Below are 26,910 nucleotides of genomic sequence, written 5' to 3' on the forward strand. Positions count from 1 at the left end.
GAAGAAACCTTGTGCCCCTTGGCAGTCTCTCCGACCCTCCCCTCCCCCAGGCCCTGCCACCACCAACTGCCTTCTGTCTCCGCGGACTTAACCTCTTCTGGACACGTCGTATTAGTGGAATCCTACATTACATGGCCTTTTGTATCTGATTCTTCCACTTAGCGTATTTACCGTCGAGATTCGCACCTCATTCCTTTTTACGGCTGAATAACATGCCCTCGTGTGGATCTGCCCCGTGTTGTTCCTCCGTCCCTCACTCCCTTTGTGTGCGAATCCAGCCTATGCTTTTCATCTCCCCACGGTGCTCTTCTCACTTTTGGTCTCTTTGATGAGACACGGTCTCCGAGAGAGAGGCCCTGACTGCGTGCTCCTGGCCGTGCCTCGGTGCGTGGCCAGGGCTGGGTGCGCCGGGGTCCTCGGTGAATAGGGCGCCCCGAGTGGGATGGTCTGAGCTCCGCCCTGCCTTGTCTCAGTGGATGATTTTGGTGCCGGCTGGTAGCGCTGTGGACCCACGGATCCAGGCCAGGCCAGCGATATCCTCCCGCCAGCACCTGTGCCTTTCTGCGCTGGGAGACTCACACCCTAGGAGTGGCTCCAGCCAATGGCCTTGTCGCAGGGGAGTTGGGGGAGCATCTAGGCTTCCTCGCCCCGAGGAGGGGGACACCCTGAGGTTTTTTCTCTGAGGTCCCCACGGGGACTGAGCCTGGCTGCCACGGGCTGATGGGGCACCTTCTATGGCTTCCTTCCCTTCCCTGCTTCTGGGATTGCCATCCAAACACACTACTCAAACTCTGTCTCAGGATCCCAGCCCAGGAGGACACGGATGTGCCTGCCTGACCTGGAAAGGCCCCAGATTCTTCCCCAGGCTGACATGGCCCCCGCCTCTCCCAGGCTCTCACTCCAGCTCCCCACGGGCCTTCTCTCCAGCAGGTACCCCAACCCTGAAGGCAACTGGGCTCTGCTCTCCAGCCCCCGCCCCGCAGACCCTTGTCACCCTCAGCCCATCCCTTGGCCGCCACCCGAGCAGCTCGGGTCCCGATGCGACCAGTGATCCGGGTCTCCCCAGATTCCTGTTGCTTGTGTCATGTGTGGGAGAACTCAAAATAGCCAGTGTGGCCTGTGCCCTGCCTGGGAAGGATCTGGTTTTCCCAGGGGTTGGTCCCCAGGGCACAGACGAGGTCTTGGTCACCAACGCCCCTGCTTTTGGCCCCGTGCTCAGCCGATGTGCTCTCTTCCCACGCTTGGGCAGGCTTGATGTCCACTGTGTCCCTCACTCACCGTGTGACTGTGGACAAAGCACGTGGCCTCTCTCAGCCTCAGTTTCCCCAAGTGCAACAGGAGGATCGTCGCTGCACTAATCTTGGTGGTCATTTCAAGACTGAAGTATGACGAGGGACTTGAGAGTTCTTGGTGATCTTAAAACACTGCGTCATGTTTCTCCCAGAGATGGTATAGAAGGGAGGGACCAGGAGAGCAGGGACAGGGTCTGAGGCCCTGTTGCGTGTCCCTTGTCGCTGCAGATGGGAGTTGCTGCCATCATTATCCGCGTCTTATGCAGGCAGAGACCGAGGCTCAGCAAGGGGGTGGGGCTGCCCGAGCTCAGGAAGCTGGTCGTGGGCAGGATATGAATTCAGATCTGCATGATTCCAGGCCCATGATTTTCCCTTGTAACCGTGAGGACGGGTGATTTAAATTTTTTTTCCATGTGCTTTTAGAAATCATTTGAAACTGTTACGACGAGCATCTTTTGTCTTATTCAGTAGTACCCAGGCCAGTTCCTGGCATGCAGGAGGCCCTCAGTAGATGCATGGATGAATGAGTGAGTGAATGAATTAAACCATAAAGCTACGTTGGCTTTATGGGCACATAAACCGTGGGCACATGTTTTCTGCTCCTGCAGGTGACAGGGGAGACCTAGCCCCATGGTGGGCGTTGGCCTGAACTGACCAGGAAGGAAATGGATGAGATCAAGCAGCGTCACGAGCAGGTCCAGGGTGCCCGACCTCTGACGGTCATGGGCCCAGGCTGGGAAGACGTTTGGGCCCCTCTGGGGTCTCCTCCATGCCCTGGCAGCCTCTAACCCTATAACCCTATAAAACAATGCAGAAATGTGCCAACACGGTTGGCACGTTGCCCAAAATAACACTGCTGGGGGCCAGCGTTTGGGAGCCGTGGGGGCATCTCTGTCGTTCGAACCATGTTTGGTGCGTCCCGCGGGCGGGTATCTTGGGAGAGAAAGCTCTCTGTTGATGCTGCGAGCCGCCAACAGTGGCCCTGGTATGGCATGAAGGATGCCAGGGCTGACTCAAAGCCAGTGTCCCCACCAAGAGGACATCTTCCTCCACTGCAGGTTCCGGGGACAAGGACCACAAGATCAACGCTGCAAAGGCAGCTGCGGGGGGTGGGGGGTGGATTCCTCGTTTGTTTACGGTGTATGTGGGGTAGGGGGTGGCAGGGGACAGGAGGACGCTGGCCCCTTATGAATCTCAGGTCTGTTTCCTTGCCCGGGCGCAGGGCAGGGAACAGAGTTTGTGCCAAGGATGCCCTTTCTCATCTGCTTTGTAAACCAGCGGCTCTGCGACTGCCCCGTTGCAGGAGTGACGGATGTTGCTTTCAAGATTAGGTTCTAGAGGACGGTGATCTCCATCGCGTTAGTCCTCTCCGACTTTTCTCACTTTCTTGTTCTGACGGAGCCGGCTGCCCTGTTGTGAGCTGCCTTATGGAGAGGCCATGGGGCAGGGAACTGAGACCCTTGGTCTATCAGCCCGTGAGGAACTGCACCCAGCCCACAGCCGCTGGGGCTCAGTGAGCCCGGTCCCTGGAGAGGTCTGCAGCCCCTGCCACACCTTGACTGCAGCCTGGAGAGACGCAGGCAGCCATCCAGCTAAGCTGTATTCGGATTCCAGTCTGGGAGAAACTGGGAGACAGCAAACATCATTTCAAACCATAATGTTTTGGGGTAACTTGTTATGCAGCCATAGATAACCAATACAAAGATTTCATTGAATGTGTCTTAGGAAAAACATAAGTAGCACGTGAAATTGGGTTTGGGACATTATTGCTCGCAACGACACTAAGCAGGGAAAAGCAATCCATTTAAATCAGTTTGAAGAGACCGATAAGGTAAATAAACGTACAGATGGGTGTGGGACGGCAGAAATCGGGAGGAGGAGGAGATGACTGACTGAGGTTCCGAGAGCACTGAGATATCGGCGGGAGGGTCACTGACGCCACAGCAGGTGTGTTCAGAGATAATTCTGGGTTGTGTCTGGGTGCAGCTGTCTACAGGGTGCCACAAGGGCTGCCTCTTCCCAGGCTGAGTTCTGCTCTGCTGAGGGGAGGCTGCACAGGAGATCACCCCGGTTACTGCCCCCTTCCACAACCTACGCAGGGCGCAGCATCCTCAAGGGGGGAGGAGTGGCTCTGTGGCCTCTTTGCTGTTGCCCAGTGTCCAGTGGGTTGAGGGGACCAAGGATCTGGGAACCCTGGTTCTAGGACAGCTTCTTTTTTAAATTTTATTTTATTAAAAATTTTTTTTGGCCACACCACGCGGCTTGTGGGATCTTAGTTCCCCGACCAGGGATTGAGCCCACGCCCTCGGCCGTGAGAGCGCAGAGGCCTAACCACTGGGTTACCAGGGAAGTCCCTAGGGCAACTTCTGGCTGTGGTCGTCACCTGCCTGTGGGCTGAGGGGGGAAAGTAGGTCCACGGGAGGAAGGGGAAGGAGAGAGGAAGATGGGGGTAGGGGTGTCAGATGACGTCACTGTCACACCCCGGGTTTCCTGCAGGCCTGCTTCCTGGTCTGCGGCACCAGAAAGACCCATGGGCAGAGCTGGGAGGAGGCCTGGTGACCTCATCCAACGTCAGCCACAGACAAGGGGAGATGTTGGCAGAGCCTTTGTCACCTCTGGTCTCAGTTTCCCCATCCCATGGCCTTTTGGGGGGTGTGGCCAGAGCCCACTGAGTCTGCGTCCCTTCCTCCAAGCCTGTCACAGCATCCTCTTTCCCAGTTCCGTCTGTGTCCTCCACTGGACCAGACAGACGAGGAGCTCCGAGGGCCAGCTGGCCCCTGACACTGAGTGCCTCCCTCTGCCCCGCGCCTGACACGTGTCACCTTGCTGTATCCTCTCAACAGCCGTGTGAGGCTGGTGTAATTCTCCCCCCACACTTTACAGATGGGGAAACAGGCTCAGAGAGGGGCATGACACGCCTACGTCCTCAGAGCTGGGCCAGCCTAGGAGCAGAAGTAGCAGAGTCAGCATGCCGGCATCCCAGAGCACCTGTTTTGTTCACTGCTGTATCCCAGCGCCCAGACTGGTGTCTGGCAGGCAGTAGGTGCTCGGTAGACACTTGCTGGGCAGGACTGGCTGAGTGGTGGCTCTTGGTCAACCTCACAGAGCGGCTGGACTTTGAGGAGGCAGCTCACCCGGGGGCTGGACCTCAGCGGGGGTTACATTGCCGCTAGGGGGGCTGTGTATGCCCAGAGAGTCCTGAGGGCCAGTGCCATCTCCTTCATGCCTCACAACGGTCTTGGGTTTGTTATGATGCCACTTCACAGAAGAGGAAACTGAGGCACGCAGAGGGGCTGTGACTTGCCTGAGGTCACATCGAAGCCAGGTTGGTGCCCCTCTGGTTTCACTCCCAGGCCAGCTCTGCTCCCTTGGTCCTGTCCCCCTCAGTCAGTGCCCTGGGCTCCAGGAGACCCACACATGGGACCACCAGGCTGTCGTGAGGACCCGGCTACCCAGAGGGCCCCGCCAGCCCTTTCTCTCCCCACGGGCACCTCCAAGCGCGAGGCTGGCTTACTTACTGAAAGCTAGTAGTGGACATGGCGCAGAGGCCATGTGTCTGCACCCCAGGGTCAGTTTGGTTGTACAGGGGCATGCACTGGCATCTGAGAAACCTTGTTTCTCTCTCCCCTTTTATGAGCACTCCTTCTGTTAACCCCACCTGCATCCAAACCAGCCTTGACTGACTCCAGAAAGTCCGTGCAAACGCTTACACAGCACTGCTTTCCACTCGGGCCTCATGAGTTTGTACAAACATCAAAGGAACTCTTTAACTGCAGTAAAGACAAGTCCTTGGGGGATGGGCCATTTTTGCAAAGGGCTGTGTGCATCTATTATTTCCTTTTTCAGAACAAACATGTCTTACTTTTTCCTAGGTTTTATTTATTTATTTAATTTCTTTTGTTTTTACCGTTCTGCTCAGGTATTTTAGGTGTGTTTGTCTTTTTTCTTTTTTTGGTGGGGGAAAGGTTGGAAGGGATACAGAAAAACAAAACCGAAGGGAGAAAAAAAATCCACACCCACTGCCACCCCCGGTCCCGGGCCTGAGTCGATGAGGGCGAGATGAGCACACACGGGGCAGAACAGCAATAACTTAGGGTAGGGGGGGGCATCAGGAGAACCCCAGATATGATCTCTGGACTCCACAGCAGACGAGGTTGCCTGTCTAGAGGCTCAAAGGGGTAGGGGTGAGGTGGGCAAGCGTACCGAGGAAGGAGCGGTGACAGGGAGGAGAGATCTGGGACTGGAGAAACTTCACTGAGTAGTGGCAGATGAAGTGCATTTTCAATGCTCTAGATATGCGCTGGGGAGGAGCTAGAGTTGGCCACACCTCCAGGGGGCGGGGCCCCAGGGCTGGCGGGTTCGGGATCTCCGCGCAGCTAGAGTCCCTGGTGGTGGCTTAGCCGGCGCTGGCTGCGTGGTAGCAGCCGGGGGATATGGCTGGGCCGCTCACGGCCACCTGGCCAGCGTGTGGATGGCCCAGGGGGGCAGGCGGGTGGCTAAACCCCGGCTGGCCTGTGCCAGGCTCCAGTTCCAGCCCTTGCACGGGCCCCCAAACCTTGCCAACAGGGCTAGTGGGTGTCGGGCAGTGAGAGGATTACCCCGCCGGGGCCCAGGGACAGGCAGACGGCTGCGGAAGCCATCCATCCTCGTTGGTCTTGGGGTAGAGTGCGAATAGGCCCAGGTCCCCCACAGCCCTATAGGGCCCTGAAGGTCATGGGCGACAGACACAGCAGAGCATGCAACCAGGGTCGAGAGATGCCCTGGTGCATCCGGGGGCCCTGCTGCCGCACCCATTTGTCCCCAGCGGCCAGAGCTGCCTGAGGTAGAGCCAGGCCTGGCCAGGCTGGGAGCCAGGCAGCCCCAAGGCCCAGAGGGACACCCATGAGGCCTCGGCGCCCCCAGTGCGGTGCCCTGACCAGGAGTAGGAATAGACGGGGGTCAGGTGCAGAGCTGTACAAAGAAGTAGGTAGGAGCCCCCGACCTCGAGGGCCAGCAGGGCTGCCTGCGGGCCACCACCCCGCTGGCCGCCAGCAGTGGGAGCGGCAGCAGAAGTAGCAGGGGCAGGAGGCCAGAGGAGGACCCCGCTGCAAAGGAGAGTCCAGCCAAGAGGCCATGGGACAGGAGTCCAGGGAGCTGGCTAGTCGGGCTGGGCCTCAGGGGTGTGGGAGGGGCTTCGGGGGGCATGTCTGGTGAGGGACAGCCATCTCCAGGATCCCTCGGGGTCCTAGACGGAGCCCCCTCCTCCTCAGGCACTGGGGTCACTGCTGGACCCTGGACCCAGCCAAGCTCCAACTCCTTATGCAGGGGGCTACCATTCTCCTTCCCCCACGACCTCCGTTCCCCGGATGCCTCCTGGCCCCAGGGGCTCCTCTCCTGGGGTGCCGGGGATGGAACTCTACTCTCCTCCATCTCCTCCCCAGGTAGCCCCCAAACTTCCTCATCAGCCAAACTCCTCTGCTTTTGCGGACTGGGGCTAGGGGTTCCTGACTCTTTCCCCAATATCCTCTGCTCTCCTGGCTCCAAGGCAGCCCCTTCCTTCCCCAGAATCCTCCTCTCTGGAACTGCTTCCTCCTCCTCTCCCAGGATTCTTCTCCTTTTTTAAAAGATTTACTTATTTTATTTTATTTTTGGCTGTGTTGGGTCTTCGTTGCGGTGCGCGGGCTTCTCACTGCAGTGGCTTCTCTTGTTGCGGAGCACGGGCTCTAGGTGCACGGGCTTCGGTAGTTGAGGCTTGTGGGCTCAGTAGTTGTGGCTCGCGGGCTCCAGGGCGCAGGCTCAGTAGTTGTAGCGCACGGGCTTAGTTGCTCCACGGCATGTGGGACCTTCCTGGACCAGGGCTCGAACCTGTGTGCCCTGCATTGGCAGGCAGATTCTCAACCACTGCGCCACCAGGGAAGCCCTCCCAGGATTCTTTGGTCTGCCTCCTGGCCAGATTAGCAGGGCTGCTCTTCTTTAAAGGTGCCTGTGTTAGGTGGTCCCAGAGCCCCAGGAGCAGGGAGTGGGAGGCCCGGGGAACACCGGCCTGCACATACGTTGAGGCTCTTGGGCTGCTGGCGAACCTGGGCCGCGTGCTCTGCCGCGGTCTTGCGCACGCCGCTTACTGTACTCCAGCTGGTTGCCCAGCTCTGTCTGCTGCTGCCGGCGGGTGAGCTCGGCCCGTGTGCGCCGTACGGCCTGGGGCTGCCGTAGCTCTGGCTCCCGTGTGGTCTCATGCTGCCGTGGCAGCAATGCACGCTCCAAGTCCTTCTGTGTCTGTTTCTTGTTCAAGTCCTGAGGCAAAAGAGAGGCAGAGCCCAGAAACTGGTCCGAAAGCCTTGTTGGTGTCAAGGAAGGGAGAGCCCCAGGACTCCTCGGCAGAGGGAGCCGAGGGTGGGGAGACAGGGGGTGCAGATGAGAGGTGGAAGGGAGCCAAGCTCCTGGCGGGCCTGGGAGCTCTAGTGGGTCTGGCGGGCATGAGAAGCGAAAGAGGTGTGGAAAAGAAGCCGGGCCGTAACACGAATGAGGGCAGACGGGAACGGCAACCACAAGGGAGGCAAATGGAAAAGGATGTAGGTGTCTGGGATCTGGGAGGGGAACAGGGGAGGGGGTGGCCTACCTCTCGAAGCAGGTCCTGGTCCAGGCTGTGACGAGCCAGCAGCATCTCGCGCTGGTACTGGCGACACCGCAGCTCCAAGGCCTGGCGCTGCTGTAGCTGCTCCTTCGGCCGCAAAAGCCACCCGGGCTTCTCCCGCTTGGAGTGCTGGGCTTCTGGCGCTCCCCAGCGGGGGCAGCGGGACAGCAAGGAGGTCAGGGCCGCCTCACCCTCCATCAACCCCACCCACCGCTGCAGCCCCATCCCACCTCCTTCAGCTGCGCCTTCCGAAGCTTGGAGGCTCGCTTCTGCGCCTCCGGCAGGGCGGCCGCTCCTTCTTCTGCTGCCCGAGGACGTGCTGCTGGCAGTTACCCGCCTCAGCCTGGGCAGCTCGCGCCGCCTTCTCGCCGGTAGCCTGGTGCCGCCTTGACGGCGTTTTGGCCTCAGCCCCAAAGCCAGCCCGCCGGTCTCGAGCTCCCGCTCCTGAGGCTCAGCCCTCAACCTCAGCCCCGACGCCAGCGGCGGCGTCCGGTGCTGTCGTCGCCTCTGCCTGTGGCTGCTGCCGCAGGGCTGAGTCCTGCGCGCGCTCCCGGGTCTGACGGCTGACCAGGCAGGCAGTACGGACGGTGGCAGAGCGCTCCCGGCTGCGGCAGTAGGCCTGTCAGCAGGCAGAAGGGGTGGTGGATGTGGGAGCCGGGGCTGCAGGTGGCTGGAGAGGGCCCGGGCTCATCTCTGGCGGGTAGGGGTCGTCACGGAGGCTGTCAGAGCCCGGCAGCCGGTGGACGATGGAGCTGTGGGAGATGACGGCGTGCTCGCCCTCCCGCATCGCGGCCGTGTCCCGGGCTTCAGGGCCTGTGCCTCCTTGTCAGAGGTGTCTGCCAGGCTGTTGACTGAGCTGCTCTGGCTGGAGGGCTCTCTAGACCGGCCCGTGTCTCGGCCTGCTGCATGGAGGGCTTGGCCTCCTCCTCTGGGGCCTCAGCGCCAGGGCCACTGGGCGCCTTTTGCAACAGTATCTTCTTCATCTTGCAGTACTGCACGTTGTCCGGCTCCCGGACAGCATCCTTGGTTCTCTGGATTAAGTCCATGATGACTGCGGGTGGCTGCTCCCGGAGCACAAAGCGGTGCTTCAGAAGAACCTCTGAGGTTGGTCTGTCTCGAGGGATTTTCTGAAGGCAGGAGTCGACACAATTCCGGAGGTACTCAGACCAGTGTCCTGACCGGAGCACCGGGGACTCACTCTCTGCAATGTGGTATGAGGCACTCATCGCATTCATGCGAAACAGCGGTGGTTTCCATTCCGCCAGCTCGGTGCAGGTGATACCTAAGGACCGAGACATCCACCTTGCCATCGTCCTGCCCCCTCATCCATTGCCAGGATCACCTCTGGAGCCATCCAGTACGGGGCGCCCACGAAGGAGTTGGCAGGTGCCATGACGGGTGCAGAGCCGAAGTCCCCCAGTTTCACCAGGCCTGGCTCTGACAGCAGAATGTTTCCAGCCTCACATCCCTACGGATCACGTTGTGGGAGTGCACATAAGCCCGGCCGTGAGGGGCCCCGTGGTTCCCAGCTGCAATCTCCACCTCCTGAAGGGGCTTCTTGTGCACTTCTAGGAGGTCAGAAGCTGAGCCCAGGCGATACTCCACCACCACCCAAGCCACGTGCCTCCTCAGGTAACAGCCCCGGTACTGAATGGCATCGGGATGCCGGAACTTCTGCAGGAACCGCACCTCCTTGACGATGTCCTGCCGTTTCTCATTTGACTGCTTCCCACTGTAGGACACCTTCTTGAGGGCCACCACCCCACTATTCCGGACACTCCCGGCAAAGTACACGGCTCCAAAGCTGCCGTGGCCAATTTCCCGGAGGTCACGGAAGAGCTTTTCCGGGTCGTTCTTGAAGAAGAGCTCAGCCACGTCGGGGTCCTTCAGGCTCCCGGCCCGGCATGGTGGCCCCTGGGGGTCCTGAGAGTGGGGCTTGACCTGCTAGGGGTCACTCTGGTGCCCAGGGTCTCCACCTCCTCCTGGGGTCCGCCAACGGCTCTGCCAAGCAGGGTGAGGGCCAAGGAGACCTTTCCCCTTGCCGCCTCTTCCCCCATCCTCCCGCCCCTTCCTGAGGGGTCCCTCCTCTAGGGCGCTGGTTGCTGAATCCCGGATTTCTGATTGTGGGGTCTGAACCCCAGATATTTGAACGCGGGGGGGAGGCCGAATCTGATATTTGAACTCATGGGGAATGAACCCCGGATACTGGTGCACGCAGGGTCCTGAACCCCAGAAACAGAGCCCCAGGTTTAGAGAGGAGTCCCAGATATCTGGAATCTCAGGAGCTGAGACCCGGATATTTCAGAAGCGTGGGGTCAGGCCCGGAAATTCGGGACAGAGGGGACTGAGCCCCAGGTTTTTGGCCACTGATAGGGGGCCTACCCGGAGGATTCCGACGGCACAGCCCCTCTCACACCGGAGTCCGGGGGTGAGAGCCCCCACTCCCACCCCGGCCCCCTCCCTTTCCCTTTCTCTCTCCCCAGGGCAGCTGAAAGATTGTACGTAGCTGAGGGCGGTCCCAATGCCCTCTGCCCCTCTCCTCTTCTCAGTCTCCGCCTCTCTCCTCACCACAGCCCCCCCGTCTCGTCCCAGTGTCCCTCTCCCTTTTCCTCCCAATTCCAAGATGGACACAGGGCGGGAGCCTTTTCTAGGTTTTAAAATGCACACAGATTGTTTAAGAAAGAAACAAACCAAACCCATGAACGCATCCTGTGATTTCTCTCTACCCTCCTGGGGTAACCACACCGGTGCCCTCCAGAGCTGTATCATCTTTTAAATACTTGCCAAGTGATGGGCTCAAGGATTTCATTGTTATTTTAATTTGCATGCCTGTATTCTAAGGAGGTGGAGCTTTGCGCCGAGCATTCATTATTCATATTTCTTCTTTTGTGTACTTCTGGTTCTTACCCTTTGCCCCTTTCCCACCTAGGGGGGATTTAGTCTTTTTCTTACTGATTTTGTTTTTTAAAGAAGATGTTGGGGGTAGGAGTTTATTAATTAATTAATTAATTATTGCTGTGTTGGGTCTTCGTTTCTGTGCGAGGGCTTTCTCTAGTTGTGGCAAGCGGGGGCCACTCTTCATCGCGGTGCGCGGGCCTCTCACTATCGCGGCCTCTCTTGTTGCAGAGCACAGGCTCCAGACACGCAGGCTCGGTAGTTGTGGTTCACGGGCCTAGTTGCTCCGAGGCATGTGGGATCCTCCCAGACCAGGGCTCGAACCTGTGTCCCCTGCATTAGCAGGCAGATTCTCAACCACTGCGCCACCAGGGAAGCCCCTCTTACTGATTTTTAAAAAAAATTAATTAATTTATTTGGCTGCCTCAGGTCTTTTCGTTGTGGCACGCAGGAACTTCGTTGCGGCATGCAGGCTTCTCTAGTTGTGGTGCATGGGCTCCAGAGCGCGTGGGCTCCGCAATTGTGGCAGGCGGGCTTAGTTGCCCTGCTGCATCTTAGTTCCCGGACCAGGGCTTGAACCTGTGTCCCCTGCATTGGCAGGTGGATTCTTAACCACTGTGCCACTAGGGAGGTCCCTCTTACTGATTTTTTTCTTTTTTTTAAAACATCTTTATTGGAGTATAATTGCTTTACAATGGTGTGTTAGTTTCTGCTTTATAATCTCTCTCTTACTGATTTTTAAGAGCTCTATGGGAGGCAGAGTTATGGGCCCCATGACCTCCCCCTCCCCATCATGCTTGTGGTTATGGTCAGTTAGATGGCAAAAGAGATTCTACAGATGTAATTAAGCGTACTAATATAGCTCACGGGCTCAGCCGCTCCGCGGCATGTGGGATCTTCTGGGACTGGGGCACGAACCTGTGTCCCTTGCATCGGCAGGCGGACTCTCAACCACTGCGCCACCAGGGAAGCCCTAATCAGCTGATTTTAAACTAAGGAGATTATCCTGGATTATCCCATGTGTCCAGTGTAATCACATGAGCCCTTACAAGCAAAGAGATGCTGCAGAGGGGGAGGTCAGAAGGATTGGAAGCACCTTGCTGCATCTTGAAGCATCTCATTCAAAGCATGGGAGGATTCAGTGCTCTCTTCCTGGCTCCGATGATGGAGGGGGCCATAAATAAAGAAATGCAGTAGCCTCTAGGAGCCGAGAATGACCCCCAGCCAACATCCAGCAAGAAATGGGTACCTCAGGGTGCCACAGTGGTTAAGAATCCGCCTGCCACTTCCGGGGACACGGGTTTGAGCCCTGGTCCAGGAAGATCCTACATGCCATGGAGCAACTAAGCCTGTGCACCACAACTACTGAGCCCACGCTCCAGAACTACTGAAGTTCACGCGCCTAGAGCCCGTGCTCCACAACAAGAGAAGCCACCGCAAGGAGAAGTCCGTGCGCCACAAGGAACAGCAGCCCCTGCTCACCGCAGCTAGAGAAAGCCCGTGCGCAGCAACGAAGACCCAACGCAGCCAAAAATAAATAAATAAAATAAATAAATTTATAAAAAAGAGAAGAAATGGGTACCTCAGTCCTAGCCCCATGGCAGTGAATCTGCCACCCACCTGGAAGAGCCTGGCCCAGGTGGGCTGAAACCTTGACTTTGGCCTCCTGAGGCCTTGAGATGAGAACCCTGCCCAGCCACTGGACTTCTGACCTCCAGGACTTAGAGGTAATAAGTGGGAGTTGTTTTAAGCTAAATTTGTGGTATTGTGTCACTGCAGCAATAGAAAAAAAGCTCTTTACATATTAATGTTGGAAATACTTTTTATATATAGTGTAAATATTTTTTTCAAATGTATCACTTGTCATTATAAACTTTACCCTCAATTATACTTAACCTCCCTAATTTCATTATCAGAGGGTAAATTCAAATTCCATTTTGGGGGATGACCTTTGGCGTCACTCCCATGTACCCAAAAGTCACATGCAAAACACAGATTCCTGGGCCCTGCCCCGAGTTTCCGATTCAGCGGGTCTGAGGGGGCCCAAGAATGTGCATTTCTAACCCGCGCCCACGTGATGCTGACGGAGCTGGCCGGGGACCACCCTTTGACAGAGAAGGCCTTCCTTAGAAGGCCTTAGAGCCCCGCCCTGATGGAAGGAGGCTGAGCCCCACCCACCAGGAGGCGTGGCCGGCTAAGCCCCCGCCTCCAAGAGCAAGATCTCCGTCTTCATTGGCTGGTAGGAAGGAGCGTCCCGTACATCACAGGGCTGTCCCCGCCTCCCCCCGAGCCCCGGGGGCGGGGGCATTGCGCCTGCGCAGTGGAGCTCGGCGCTCGCGTCTTGTGCTTCTGTGAGGTCTGGGTGGCCGGCTGTGACCCCATGGCGGACCCCCGGGAGGAATCGGAGCCCCTTCTGAGCCGGACCCGCGGCGGCAGTGCCCGCCATTTCCCGGCGGGCGTATCCTCCTGTCACAGCGTCCAAGTCGGCCCTGGTGAGCCGCGGCCTGGGGAGGGGCCGGGCCGCGCAGGGGTGGCGCGTGGGGTCCCGCCGGCCCGCGCCGCGTCACTGCTGTCCCTGCGGGCGCGCCCCGCTCCCCCGGCCGGGGTCCGAGCGGGCCCGGGCGGCGCGGCGCGCCAGGGAGCCGCCTTCCCGAGGGCGGGGCGGCTGCGCCGTGCGGACCCCGGCCCCGGCCAGGGCGCGGGCTTCAGCCAGATTCTGCGGGGTCGCGCCCTGCCCCCGACCGATCGGGCTGAGACGCCTCGCTCAGCCCAAGGGCAGCCAGCCCCCTGCAGCCCCCACGGTTCGCCCGGGGCCTCGTGCTTTCCGTGGATCGCCTTGGTGATTCCTAGGAGGAAGCACTTCCGTTTTCCCCAGTTCTTACGGGGAAAGTGAGGCACAGAGAGGGGCGTTCCCCTACTCAAGGGCTCACAGCCAGGAAGTGGCCGAGGTGGGATTCGAACCCAGCTGGGAGTGAATTGTGAGGCAACTCCTTCAGCGTCGGCTTGGGGCAGGCCTCCCCAGACCGGGGCGTCTTCCTTCCTTCCTTCTCTGCAGCTCCATCCTGCTCTTCCTGTTTACCCGCAGAGAGATTGCTGAAACCCAAGGAGGGCGGGGAGGGTGAAATCCTTCTGTCCCTGGCAGACCCCAAGGGCACTGGGTGCTGGGTTAGGGATGGAAGGGCCTCAGCCTCGTTTTGCAGAGGGGGAAACTGAGGCCCAGAGAGTGTCCAGGACCTGTCCAAGAACATAGACCTGGGATCTGTCTCAGCCGCTGCAGGCACCCACACTGGGTGCTCCTTCCAGGCCACCTTCTGTCTCTGGGCTCACTTTCCTCCTCTGTTGGGGAGGGGTCCGCAGTGTGTGCCTGTCCTGGGATTATTGGGGCGGGTCTCTGGCAGGAGATGGAAAACATGCCCACCTGCCCATCTCAGAGGCTGTCCTGGGAAAGTTCTCCGTCCAGTCCGTGCAAGACCTCCCGGGGCCCTGGACATGGTGGCATTCAGGGGATGCAGCCTTTGCGCCAGGAGGCCACTTCCCGGCTGTGTGACCTTGGCAGGTTGCCTAACCTTTCTGAGTCTCAATAAAAGGGGGGTGGTCGGGGCGTTGTGAGGATTCAGAGAGAGTCCAGGTGCCCGGCCAGGTGGCAGAGCTGGTGCACGTCAGTGCTGATGACCATTCTGGGCAGAGAACCCTGATCACTGCAGGTCCAGCCCCGGGAGAGTGCATGGAGGACAGGTGAGACTCACCCTAGGGACAGGAGCCGGGGCAGGCAGTGTGGCTGGTGAAGGGGGACCCTGGGGATGGCCGTGGCCTTGGTGGGGGCTTCGGAGAACATGGACAGGACACTCTGTGTTCTGGATTTCCCTGGTCAGGCTGTCCAGCCAGGCTCTGCAGACCCTCATTCAGTTTCTGCCCAGCTCCTGTGCGGGGCTCCTGGATGGGGTCCTGAGCTCAGGGTCCGCCTGTCCGCAGCTAGCTGGACTCTCCTACCAACCAGGGTGAGGGAGGGATGCTGCTGGGTGCTCCGTGGACCCCAGTGGGCCCGGTGGTCAGGTCCAGACCCAGCCCCACCTCTGGGCCGTGACCACAGGGTGGGGATAGTCATTTTCTCTTCCTGTTCCTGGTCAGGGAATTACCCTCTTACTGGTTATGGAAAAGTCAGAGGACAAGGGGTCACTGTGCCATAGCAGGGGCTTTGAGAATAACAATAATAGCAAATGTTTATGAAGAGCTTACCGTGCACAGCACTTCAGCTACAGTAACCCACTCCGCCTGCCCATCAGTCCTGTTGCGTAGGGCCCGCAGGAAGTGAGGCACAGAGAGGGTCAGGGGCTTGTCCAGGGTCACAGAGGCAGCTAGTCAGGACCCCACCCAGGTAGTGGGGAGTGGGCAGGGGCTGGAGCCAGAGCGGGAGGGGGGTTTATTCTGGGATGTTGGGGAGGGCAGGCTTGGGGCGGGGGGACCAGTGCAGGGCTGAGGTGTTCGAGCCCCCATGTCCTCTGTGCTCCGACATTCTACAGTGGTTGGGGGGGGTGCTGACAGCTGATCGCCACCTGAGGCAATGAGTCCCTGGACGCCAAGCTGGGGCACAGCGCTCCCGGTAGGGCCGACAGCCTGGGAGGCTTTGGAGAGCTTGGCCTTGGCGGAGCCAAGTTCAGGGTGAGTGGCACGGAGGGCACAGGGTGGAGGAAGCAGCAGGGGAGGAGGCGGGCAGGCGGGCGGGGTGTGGACTTTCTCCTGGAGCAGTGGGGACCCACGGAAAGCTGTGGTTACCATCTGAGGGTTTGTGACAGGATCCCTCCGACCACCGCAGGGTGGGGAAGGGAGGCTGGTGTCGGGGCCGCAGAGCGGTGTGGGATGGCTTTCCTGAGGTTTGGTGCCTTGAGGGCCGGGTGGCCAGAGGGAGCCCCTTCCGCTGCACCCAGTCCTGGTCCTGGAGTGAGCTCTGGGGGCCCTGGCTGCCTGTCTCTGCTTATCCAGGAAGCTTGTCTCCTTGGACCTCTCCAGGCTGAGTCCCCTGAGTTCTCACCCAAGGATTTGGTGACATGGGGCCTCTTCCGGCCCCTCAGACCACCCTGCCCTCCCAGGCTCCCCTCGGCTGTTCACTCAGTCTATCAGTGGGACTTGTGGGCTGCTGTGTGCCGAGCCCCACGCTGTCCTGGGCTCTGTGGGTACAGCAGGCAACAAGACAGGGTGCCTGCACACCACAGCGTTCCCGGGCGCTGCCAGGGGAAGCAGGCGGTCACCGCCCTCAGAGCCTCTGTGGGAGAACTTTTTGGCCCCTCACGTGAGCGTGGTGGTCGTCCACGGGAGGAACCTGAGGCCCAGATGGGGGAGGGTGCTGTTCCTGGGTGACACAGCAAGGTGATGGCGGAGACAGGACAGAGTCCAGCCTCCTGTCTCTGTCCCCGGTGGGCACAGTCCCTGAGGACAGCGGCAGCTGCGTCCCTGGGGTCGGCAGGCGAGTGGGCAGGGCCCGGAGCTCCGCCCAGGTGCCTGGCCTCCCCCGCCTCTGGCCTCGACATCTCTGCATCTCTCGATACCGGTTAAGGGCGGTTTGGGCAGCTCCTGGGCTCAAGGGCAGATGTGAAAGTAGAATCTTCAACAGAAATGGTGACAGGCCTGTTCACTGCGTTTCCAAGCCTGGATCTGGGAGCTGCTGGGGGCTGTGTGCCGGCTCTGCCCCCCCGCTGGGGCCTGGGCTGCGCCGTCTCCGGGGCCTCTCTGGGGGGTCCTTTTTCCTGTGAGCTGCGGCTCCTCGTGCCTTTCTTGGCCCTTTACATCAGGCTTCTGTGCAAAGCTGCCCACCACGCGGGGCAGAACCCTAGGCCAAGGTGGCAGACCAGGGGTTTGAGCCATGGGACTTGTCCTAAAGGCCCCTCCTAGTCAGGAACCTGCACCACCCCAGCCTCCCTGGCCCCGAGGACCCCAGTCTCTGGTTGGTGAAGGTTTCCTCGCCTCCCACCCTCGGGGTGACTCGGGTGCGGTCGCCTGGCCCTGTGGGCCTGTGACACAAGCAGGGCGCCACGATGGCCTCAGAGGGTCCTTCTTCGTGCTGAGTGTTTGACGGAGGGTCACGCAGCGCCTCAAGCTTCTAGATATCATCTTCCTGTGGGAGCGTTAAATCTGTGGCCTTGTTTGGTGAGCGGGTAGGCCGGTAGCGCTGCCCCATCTTATAGTCGCGTAAGGGGGTGCAGCGTCCTGACGAAGGTCACCAGGAGGCTGGTGGTGGGACGGGGCAGAAGGGTGGCTGTGAGCACGTTCTGTGTGCCGGGCCGGCCCTGGGGGTCCTGCACTTGCATTGGGGGCCAAGCTGTGTGGCTGTTAACACCCCCATTTGACAGGGGGAGACGGGCACAGTGAGCTTAAGCCCACGGCCCTCAGCCTTTGAGCCAGTAGGTGCGCAGCCGGGGTCAGAGCCCCCTGAGCCTGGTTCCGTCCCACTGGCTGCTTTGTGCCCTCTGCCACTCCACCCCAGGGGGTGGGAACCGTGGGAGCTGCTGTTCCTCTGGGCCCGGAGCCCGTGCTTAGACCCTTCCCCACCTGGGGCCCAGCCCTCGGGGGTCCTGCCCTGTGGGCATGCACACACGCTGCGGGGCAAGAGGCGTCTCGTCCCAGAGCCTTGGAGAGGATGCAGCCGGGTTCTTGCCTTGCTCTCGGTGGCCCTGTAGCGGACGGGCGCCTCCCGAGGCCCCTCCCCACCCTACGTGTCCCCTCTGCCCGCAGGTGCCGTGGCCAGGCGGGATCTGTGCTTGGACCAGGCTGTGGTGTTCATCGAAGACGCCATCCAGGTGGGCGGCGCCTGCTCCCGGCGGCTTGTCCCTGGGGCTCGTGGGGACTGCACGATGGCTGCCCCACTGGCCCCTTCTCTCCTGCCATCCTGGGGCCAGGGCTGCGGTTGCTGGACCGTGTGGTCATTGTGGCTGCGATGACTGGGCTTTGGGGCGTGGTCCCCTCGAGTCCCCCTTAAGGAGACACGTGCTGGGTGCTCTTCTGGGTCCCTCGTCCCTCATTTCACCTGCCGAGGGCCTGTCGTGTGCTGCCCTGGTCTCGGTCCCATGAAAGATGCCCAAAGGTGGCAAGACCTTCCCCTGCCTGCAGACAACACACAGGCTTAATCAGGGAAAGAGACTAGAAGCCACCAGTGCTCCACCTGGCGGATGAGGCTGGGGGCGTCCTGCATGGGGACACAGCTGAGGTGGGTGGGGTCAGCCTTGCACAGAGGAGGGGAGACCCTCACAGACAGGGCACAGCTGGCATCCAGCCAGCAAGTGTCCGTCCACCTACCGGCCCTGGGGAAACCTTGCAGCTTGGGAGGGTCTGACCCTGCTGGGTCCTGACGAGCCCCTGGTCCCTGTACTGAGTGGAGGTGGACCCTGCGATCCCCAGCCTGTGTCCCCGCCTCGGGCCTGTCGTGGGTGAGAGGGGTGCCCTGCACGGGGCTGGCTGTGCTGTGTGGCACGGAGGGGACCCTCAACGTGCCCCGTGTGACCTTCACTTCCAGTATCGCTCCATCAACCACCGCGTGGACGCCAGGTCTCTGTGGCTGTACCGACGGTACTACTCCAGCACGAGCCAGTGGTGAGAGCGCATGCGCGCGCCGCGGGCCTCCCGCAGCCGGGCCTGGGGAGGGGGCTGGTCTCGGGGGGCAGGCAGGCTCCCCTCCCCGCCGTCTCCCCTCCCCATCGGAGCAGAGCCCGGCCCCTCTGTGGTGAGGGTTCCTTTCCAGCACCTTCCGGCCAGCCACGGCAATTGAGCTGTGCGCCGGTACGTGTTATCTGACCACACACACGAGTGGCCACGGAGCAGGAAGTGTGGGCTCCGGCCTTTGGACCCTTCCCGGCGTCCCGCCTGCTCCTCTGCTTCTTTGGCCCCGGCGTGTGGCTGGTTCTTTTGCCTTTTGACCAGTTTCGGTCCCTTTTCCAGGACTCTGAGCTTCACCATTTTCTTGATCCTGGCTTTGGCTTTTATCGAGACCCCCTCGTCACTCACCAGCACCTCTGACGTGCGCTACCGCCCGGCCCCCTGGGAGCCGCCCTGCGGCCTGACCGAGGGCGTCGAGGCACTCTGCCTGCTGGTCTTCGTGGCCGACGTCTCCGTGAAGGTGAGGGGGCTGCACAGGTGCTGAGGTTGGGACCCGCGCCCTCCCGGCCCGGCTGCTGCTTCCTGGGTTTACTTTTCGCGCTCCTGGAGCAAGCTGCCTGTCCCACTGTGCGCCACGGAGCAGAGGCCTAGGCTGCCTCCTGGACAGCTCTCCCCCATCCCAGACCACCGATGGGGGCCGGCCGAGCCATCGGGGGCGCACAGCCTTGCAGGACCCTGGGAGAGAGTGGCCGAGGGTCCGGCAGTGCCTCTGTGGGGAGGGACCCCCGCTGAACAAGAGGGGACCGGGTGTCTCTCCATGGCCTACGCTCCCGCCCCGACAGAGGAGAAGCCTGGAGGGGAGGGGCTGCTGTCCCGCCCCCGGCCGTGTGCAGCTCTGGCTTCATGACGCAGGTCCTTCTAGAAGCTGGAGCTGGGCCATGCCTTGCTTGCGTGAGCTGAGCTGTGTCAGGGCTTCAGAGCTGTAGTGACTTCCCATTGAGACGCAGGGTGTACCACTGGCCACGCCTTCTGTCGCTTCTGACAAACAACAGTGATTCTGATTCCGTTGCTCCAGCCCCGGCCCACGTGCACGTCCACACCCTGCCTGCAGGGCGCCCCCTTGCGGGGTGGTTTGGCCTCTGTGGCCTGACTCGGAGGGGCGTGGGTGAGCGTTGATGCATGTGTGTGTGACTGAGGGCCCGGGCGGTTTCTTATTTCTTCTTTTTTAGCCTATCATGTGGTTAGGAGGTCTGGGGGTTTTTAAACTGGAAGTGAAACTGGGTAGAAGTTCTCATTAGCCTGTTTGGAATGGTTGGTCCATTTGGGAAGTCTCGAAAGGTGAGAGAGAGCACGTGTTTCATCTGCAAGCTGTGACCTCCGGCGGGGGTCAGTGATGGGAAAGGGCAGTTAGGTGCCCCGAACAGGTGACGAGCTCCCGCCTTCCCAAGGCGCGTCCCCTGCGCATCTGGTCAGATTCCTAGGCTTTTCCGGAACGATTCCTAGGCACAAGCTACAATGGTGGTTGGGTAGGCAACACAGGCAGGGACCCCGTTACCTGTGAGGACATGGGCGCAGCCGGTCAGTGCGGAGCCCAGGGTCACGGGCTGCCCAGGGTCACCCGCAGGCTGGGCGAGGACCGTGGGCCTTCTGACCATGGCTCAGCTTCCTGCTGTGAGTCCCGCGGGGACCGTGCTGCTCGCTGAGGCTGCCTAGCGCCCGCGTGCATCACAGGCCTCAGACCGGCTGCCCGGCCGGGGTCTGTGTGGCCACCCCCGGCTCAGCCGCGTCCCTCTTGCAGAGCTACCTGGTTGGGTGGGCCCAGTTTCGGAAGAACCCCTGGCTGCTGGCCTACCTCGTGGTGCTGCTCGTGTCTCTCGTGGACTGGACCGTGTCGCTGAGCCTCATTTGTCAGGAGGTAGGTGGCGAGGCGACTCTGAGGGGGGCGGCGGGGAGCTCTGGGGGTTGGGGGGACGCAGCTGCCCAGGGGAACGGTGGGCGGGAGTCCCGAGGCCCTGCATCCGTCCGGCCCACCTGCCCGGCTCTGCCCGCCCTCCAGAGCACGTCAGTCACCCACGGGCCAGGGAGCTTTGTCCCCATCTTGCAGATGAAGACACTGAGGCCTGGGGGAGGCGCAGGGCCCTGGGGGCGAGTTCTGGGGTTCCTGCCCTGCCTCAGCCTTGCTGACGACAGCATCTTTGTTCCCCCCGAACACCCAGAAGCATCGCCCTGTGATTTGATAGAGCAGAGCTGGAAGCAGTTGGTTTGGGGACATCCTGAGCCATCAGGGCTGGTCGGGGAAGCACCCGTCAGGTGCTTTAGTCGAGAGAATTTAACATCGGGCCTCAGACAGGGGATGAGCGAGCAAGAAATCTAGAAGGGGGCCCGGCGAGCACAGACCTGCAGGCGCAACCCCCCTGCCCCCCCAACCTGGGGCTAGGGGAGGAAACGAAGGAGATTGGGGTCATGGAACCTGGAAGCTCAGGGGAGGGGCTCCGAGAGCTGGGACCCTGCCCGCTGGGGACGGGGTGCTGGCTCCTCCAGGAGGCGCGACCACGATGCTGGTTCTGGGGGTGCCGGAGGAGGGGGACGCTGGATGTCCTGGGTGCTGCCGGCGGGAGCAGCAAGATGACGGGAGACAGCGGGCCCCCAGCCCGTGCCTCCCGCCTCCTTCCCGCTAGGCAGGGGCGGCCGATGAAGGAGAGGTGTCAGTGGCGGGTCCTGGCCCAGCTCACAGCAGGGCCGCAGGGCGGTGGAGGGCGCAGTGCCCCCTGCAGCCCCTGTGCCTCCGCCGTGGCCCTGTAGGAGCGCGACAGCACATGCTTCTCCCTGAGAAGGTGCTGCCATCTTCGTACCAAGGAGGAGGCCCTCACCCGCCCCAGAAGGCGGACAGACACCAGCCTGACCACCGCCGGCCCTACTTCTGAGTGACCGTCTCATGTCACCTGAGCATTTGTCACCTTAAGGCTGGACTGTGAACCTCAGCACCACCAAGGGGCCTTGCGTGAGATTAGGAAGGGGGGAGGGGAAAGGGGGCCACTGCTGGATACAGACCTGTGTCTGTGTAACTGGCCCGCAGGCCTTGTGTGGTTAGTGGCCCAGGAGCCCAGCTGCCCCCTGCCCCAGCCCCACATGCCTTGGGTCCCCTTGTACGGGGACCCAGACTGGCTTTTTATTACTGGAGTTTGGCGATAATTTTTCATGCTGGACGCAGCCCTCCCTGCCCCTCTGGGCAGCAACATCCCAATCTGTCCTTGGTAATTGGAGCTTTTTTGCCTGCACTGGCCCCCAGCCCTCTTTTCATGAACAGCTGTGGTCCAGCCCTGTGGGCCCAGCGTGCGTCCCTGGTAGAAGCATCTTGGGAGCAGATGCTTCCGGACCAGCAGGGCCCGGGATTGTGGGGTGGGGAGTGGTGTCGCTGCTCCCACTTTGTCCTAGTGCTCAGAGCCTCTGCTGGTTTTCCCACCCCACAAAGGGCTGTCCCCCTCACCCCCCCGCCCCACCTCAGGGCCACCAGGCCCTCCCACAGGCCAGCTGCTTCGGGGTAGGTCCGTGGTAAGGCTGGTGGGAGCTGTGGGCCGTGCCCAGGTTGGATGCAGCATTGGTCCCGAGGCTCAGACGGTGGTCCAGGGAGAGGCCTGGAGGGCAGGACAGGCAGAGCCCATAACCCCCGCCTGCATGTCCGCTGAGGACAGCTGAGGGCCTTGCTTGGGGAGGGGCTGGTGGGTCCCCGCGGGGGCCGCCTGGGGGCCGGCTCTGGGCTCTGCTTCTGGCAGAGTGGGCCCCCAGTAGTGGCCTGGGTGGGGGGGTCCATGTGGTTGGCCCCGGGCGTCACCCCCGTCCCTGCTCTGTGGCCACTTTGCCTGTGGCCTGTGGAGATCGGTGCGGGGTGGCCAGGGGAGAGGCTGAGGACGTCCACAGATGTGTCATCTGTCCAGAGAGCCTCCTCCTGCTGCCTCGTGGTGGGGGCACTCTGCCCACCCACACGTGTCCTCTCGGACGGTCTCGTCCCCAGACGCCCAGGCTGTTCTCTCCATGGCCCTGACCCCCTGGGAGTCATTACCTTTCTGGTCCGTACAGGGTGGACCCTGCCCTCTGTAAAGCTCCCCCTGTGGGACCGTCGCTAGGGGACTTTCCCGTGGAGGTTGTAACACCACACGCCGTCCACTTCTGGCTGGGACTGGCCCATCACCCAGAGCCGTCTGCACACCAAGCCCAAGGTGCTTCTCCGTGGCCAGCTGCTGGCCTTCAAGAGCTCCCCCGGCCTTGGGGCCTGCAGGAGGACCGGGGCCTCTGACCTGCTCCAGTCTGGTCTTCCCTGTCCTTTTGCACCCGATGGAGTCCTGCTTCCCCAGCCTTGTGGCTGGAGGGTCAGGTCACATGGTCTGCTGGTCAGCTGACAGGCTGTACTCGTGACTGCCGTGCCTGTTTCTCATAAGAGACTAGTTCTCTGCGGATTCGTTGGTAGCTTCTTTCTAAAGGCTCAGAGGCCTAGGCTGTGATTCTCAGTTGATTTAAGCCTCTTCAGGGGCTTAGCTGGCCCTGGGCCGGCTCTCCTTGCAGGCAGGTCACGTGGGAACGTCTTCCCACCCTTCACATGTGCTCCCTGCATCTGTGGCAGTGATGTGGCCCCAGCCGTCGGGGAGGTCCTCGGTGGGGTGGGTTGGGCGGGGTGATTGCATCTGGAAGAAGCCGTGCTCTGGTCTGTGTCTGACTGCAGGCGAGGGCCCAGCACCCGGGGAGTGGATGCGGCTGGACCTCTAGCTCCTGCTCGGCCTGGGGGACGGGCTAAAAGACTCCCGATATGGGCCCCGAGACTGGCGCTTTCGCCCAGGGGCAGCGAGCGGGTCGTGGGTGAGCTGGGGCCCTGGTCCCTCAGCCTGGGAGTGGGGCAGACCCCTGAGCCTCGCCCGTTCACCGCTGTTTCCTTCTCCCTTCTCAGTCCTGTCGGCAGCCGGGGCCCCTTCTGAGGGCGAGTGCAGCCTGGGGAGGCCGAGTGAGTCCTTGGGACGCTCACGCTGCAGACATTCTGAGGGCCTACTGTGCGCTGCTGCTGGCGGGGCCTCGTTCTGTTGTGAGAGGGGCTGATGGTACCAGGAAGCGCCAGATGTGTGCGGGGGGTGGGTATATCGAGGCGAGTGGCGAGAAGGAAGGTCGCCCATGCAGCGCTGGAGGTGGCACTGACGGCGGGACGGAAGGGCCCGGTGCGAGCAGCCCGCTGAGCGGGTGGGGGGGGGGCGGGGATGGCGGTGCTGAGTGCGGCGGCCAGTGGTACGGGGAGGGGTGGGTGCCCTGGGCCTCCAGGCAGCCCCGGAGGGCTGGGCCGGGAGGCGACTCTATCAGCCTCTCGTTTCTGAGACAAGACCTCCATTAGGACGCGTCTGGAGTGGAGAGCTTGGGTTGGAGATTGAAGGCGTTGTGACCCTTAAAATCCCAAGGACGGACATGTTCCCTGAGGCGCGAGGCCAGAGGGCGGGGAGGAGGGGCCGCAGGGCGTCCAGCGCTTGGTGGGCACAGAGGAGGCGGCCGGGCGCAGGGCGGGGCAGCTGCCCATCCTGGCAGGAGGATGGGAGGTGACCTTGGGCTCAGAGGCCTGGCGGTCACCGCGGTGGGTCCCCTGCCCTTGGACAGGAGGACAGGTTGGCTGGGGTGGGAGCGGGAAACAGGTGAACAAAGGGCGAGTGTCGTTTTGGTTGCGAGTGGCAGGTTGTGGAAACACGTGGTGTTTGTGTCCACGTGGGGGAGGGAGGAGGGCCCCTGAGGGGAGCCTCTGAGGGGCCGGGGTCCTGGGCACAGGAGGAGGGCTGTTTGGCTGTGACAGGAGGGAGGAGAGGAAGGAGTGTGTGTGTGTGTGTGTGTGTGTGTGTTCACGTGTGTGTGTGTGAGTGGAGGTGTGGGGTTCCTGCTCGGTTTCTGTGCACCTGTGCTGGAGGCTGAGGCCCGGAGCCGAGCAGAGGGGCTGGGGGCTGCGGAGAGGAGGCCTGAGGAGCCCCCAGAGGGCAGGACAGCGGCTTCACAGACACGTGCAGGGCGCCCGGCCGCGGCCAGAGTAGGAGCTGGGTGCCGGAGAGGCACGCTGGTCACCCCCCTTCCCCGGTGCTGGCGGGTCTGGGGGCTGGGGTTCTGAGCTGGGCCCCGGGAGGGAGTGGGGAGGGTGTTGAGCCTGTGGGGTCAAGGCCGGGCACGCTGGGAGCCCGCAGACAGCCGGGGCCGGGGCCGTCCTCGTGCAGAGCATCGGGCCTCTGGGCCCGCGTGCCGTCTGCCAGCCCGCAGTGGCTGTGCTCAGGGTCCCGGGTCCTGGTCTCTTCCAGCCCGTGCGGGTGCGCCGGCTTCTGCGCCCCTTCTTCCTGATGCAGAACTCCTCCATGATGAAGAAGACGCTCAAATGCATCAGGTGGTCGCTGCCAGAGATGGCCAGGTGGGCTCTGGTGTCAGGTGGGCTGGCAGAGCGGGGCGGGGGCTCCCCTCCCCTGATCTGGGGAGACCGGTGGGTGGGCATTTGGGGGTCTCTGTCTCACACTCAGGGCGGCCCCCTAAATGACCTTGCTTTGAGCCCCACCCCCTGCTCCATCCTGCGGCGCTTCTCACCTTGGCTCTGACCCCTCCCCTCCCCGCCATCCCCCACCCCACCCCCATGGCTCACGTGGATGACCCTTCCCCGTCCGGCCCGGGTTAATGGAAGTGGCCTTTCCCCTCTGAGAGTCCGGGGGTCCTGGGACACTGCCTCTCCTGGGCCCCTGGGACGCTCCCTGGGCGGAGGGCGGCAGGTCTGGGGCGGAGCAGGGACCCGGCCCAGGGCCTTGGCCGCGGGGAGGCCCCTGCGCGGCCAGGTCGGCTGTCCCGGAGCCCGCCCGGCGCTGAGTGCCGCTCTCGCCGCAGCGTTGGGCTGCTGCTGGCCGCCCACCTGTGCCTCTTCACCATGTTGGGAATGCTGCTCTTCCCCGGCGAGAAGGTACCGTGCTCTCTGCTCCCTGCGGGGTGATGGACAGCGCCGCCCCTAGCTAATCCGCCAGGTCGTTCTCGGGCGGCAGAGATGGGGACCAGGTTAGGCTGCCCACCCACCTCGCCACCAGGAGGTCAGCAGGGGCCCCCCTGGAGCCCAGGCGTCTTTCTTCAAGCGGCCGCGTCTCCAGGGCGTCTGGCTCCTCGGCTCTGCCTGGCCGCCTCTTCGTCCCCTTCCCAAGCCCCCCTCTCCTGGGCCGGTTGCTTGGCCAGGGCTGTACCTCACTTAGATGGAAGCCCCTCAGACTAGCCATCAGGATGGCTCCTCTCACCGCCCCTGCTCGCCTCTCCAGAGGGCATCTCCCACCACTTCCCTCCCCGCGTGGGCCCCCTTCCCTCCCAGCCCCTCACTGCTGCCCGGCCCCCAGCAGCTTGTTGTTGTGTGGAGGTGTCACCCGTGGGGCCTGCCTCGCATCTGCCGTCCCGTGTTCTTTCCTCGTGTCCCGGCCGGGGTCACCGTCCTCCTCAGGGCGGGGCTGTCGTGCGCCTCTGTCCTGGGATCCTTCCCGGTGCTTGGCCAGGGCTGGTCTGCAGTGAGGTCGTGGCAACACTTGGGGGTTGTGGCCGTGCTGCCCGTGAGGGAAGACGAAGACCATCCCTCAGACCCCCGGGGAGGAGTTCTGCTTCGCGCGTGCACGTGTGTGTGTGTGCGTGTGCGTGTCTCTGTATATCTCTGTGGGTGCTGTGTGTGTGTGTGCGTGTCTGGGTGTCGGGGCACCTAGGCTGTGAGGTGTGGGACTGGCTAACAGACTCTCAGGCCCCGCGTGTCTGTCCAGTGACCCTGCTGTTCGCGGAGCCCAGGACAGGGCGGGTGGGTGCACTGGGCGCGGGGGGCTGGGGTGGGCCTCTGACCTGGGAACGCTGAGGGTTCCAGGGTGTCTGCTAGGGGGCTGGCCCTTGGGCGGCAGCCGGGAGAGCGGCTTTGCAGGCTCCCCAAGTGATCAGGTGGTTCTGTGTGTCTGGGCGCCACGCCTTCCACCCACATGGGGTGGAAGGCACACGGCACGGTGTGTGGAGTCTGGCTGAGAGCGGGCTGGCTGGCCCCTGCGTGGGCCCTCTCTGCGTCTAGGCTGTGATGCTCTCTGCCAGGCTGGCCGAGAGCTGTTCACCCGCTGCAGTGGCTGGTGTCCGTGCGGGTGTGTGGCATCCCCGGACGCTGGCCCTCGGGCCCGGACGTCCTGCGTTAGGTCCTGTCCGGCCTCAAGCTCGGAGCCCGCTGGGAGGTGATGGGGAGGTGCGAGTCCGGGGCTGCTGAGCCTCGGTGGGTGGTTCTGGCTTGCTGGGTCCCGGGCCTGGGCTTTGGTGGCCTGAGGCCCGGGCGGCACCTCAGCGCTGCCACGTCTGTTCCACAGGACGACAGGCGGGACAGGCAGCGGCTGACCTACTTCCGCAACCTGCCCGAGGCTCTGACCTCCCTCCTGGTGTTGCTCACCACCGCCAACAACCCTGATGGTGCGTGACCCGGGGGGGTGGGGGGGTGGGGGGGGGGGGGGGGGGGTGGGGCTGGGCTAGGGGCCTGTTGGGGGGGGG

The 26,910-nt window shown here is 62.0% G+C and overlaps 1 protein-coding gene and 1 pseudogene across 3 annotated transcripts in view; one reads left to right on the plus strand and one right to left on the minus strand.

The window, feature by feature from the left end:
* Positions 1–5,603: 5,603 nt before the first annotated feature.
* On the minus strand, positions 5,604–9,959 carry LOC113611226 (serine/threonine-protein kinase TAO2-like; annotated as a pseudogene).
* Positions 9,960–13,132: 3,173 nt separating this feature from the next.
* TPCN2 (two pore segment channel 2) overlaps positions 13,133–26,910 on the plus strand; it is a 31,925-nt gene continuing 18,147 nt past the window's right edge. The window contains exons 1-8 of one of the 3 annotated variants that reach the window (XM_027090380.1): positions 13,133–13,289; positions 17,524–17,588; positions 18,302–18,378; positions 18,724–18,901; positions 20,180–20,296; positions 24,690–24,796; positions 25,258–25,330; positions 26,733–26,832. In XM_027090380.1, coding sequence (XP_026946181.1) covers positions 13,178–13,289; positions 17,524–17,588; positions 18,302–18,378; positions 18,724–18,901; positions 20,180–20,296; positions 24,690–24,796; positions 25,258–25,330; positions 26,733–26,832 — 829 coding nt within the window. In that variant the 5' untranslated portion in view covers positions 13,133–13,177. The remainder of the gene's footprint in view (positions 13,290–17,523; positions 17,589–18,301; positions 18,379–18,723; positions 18,902–20,179; positions 20,297–24,689; positions 24,797–25,257; positions 25,331–26,732; positions 26,833–26,910) is intronic. The other 2 variants (XM_027090381.1, XM_027090382.1) reach the window with 2 other exon arrangements.

Source organism: Aethalodelphis obliquidens, unplaced genomic scaffold (assembly GCF_003676395.1).
Source record: "Aethalodelphis obliquidens isolate GAN/ISIS:26980383/991018 unplaced genomic scaffold, ASM367639v1 scaffold69, whole genome shotgun sequence".
Lineage (NCBI taxonomy): Eukaryota > Metazoa > Chordata > Mammalia > Artiodactyla > Delphinidae > Aethalodelphis > Aethalodelphis obliquidens.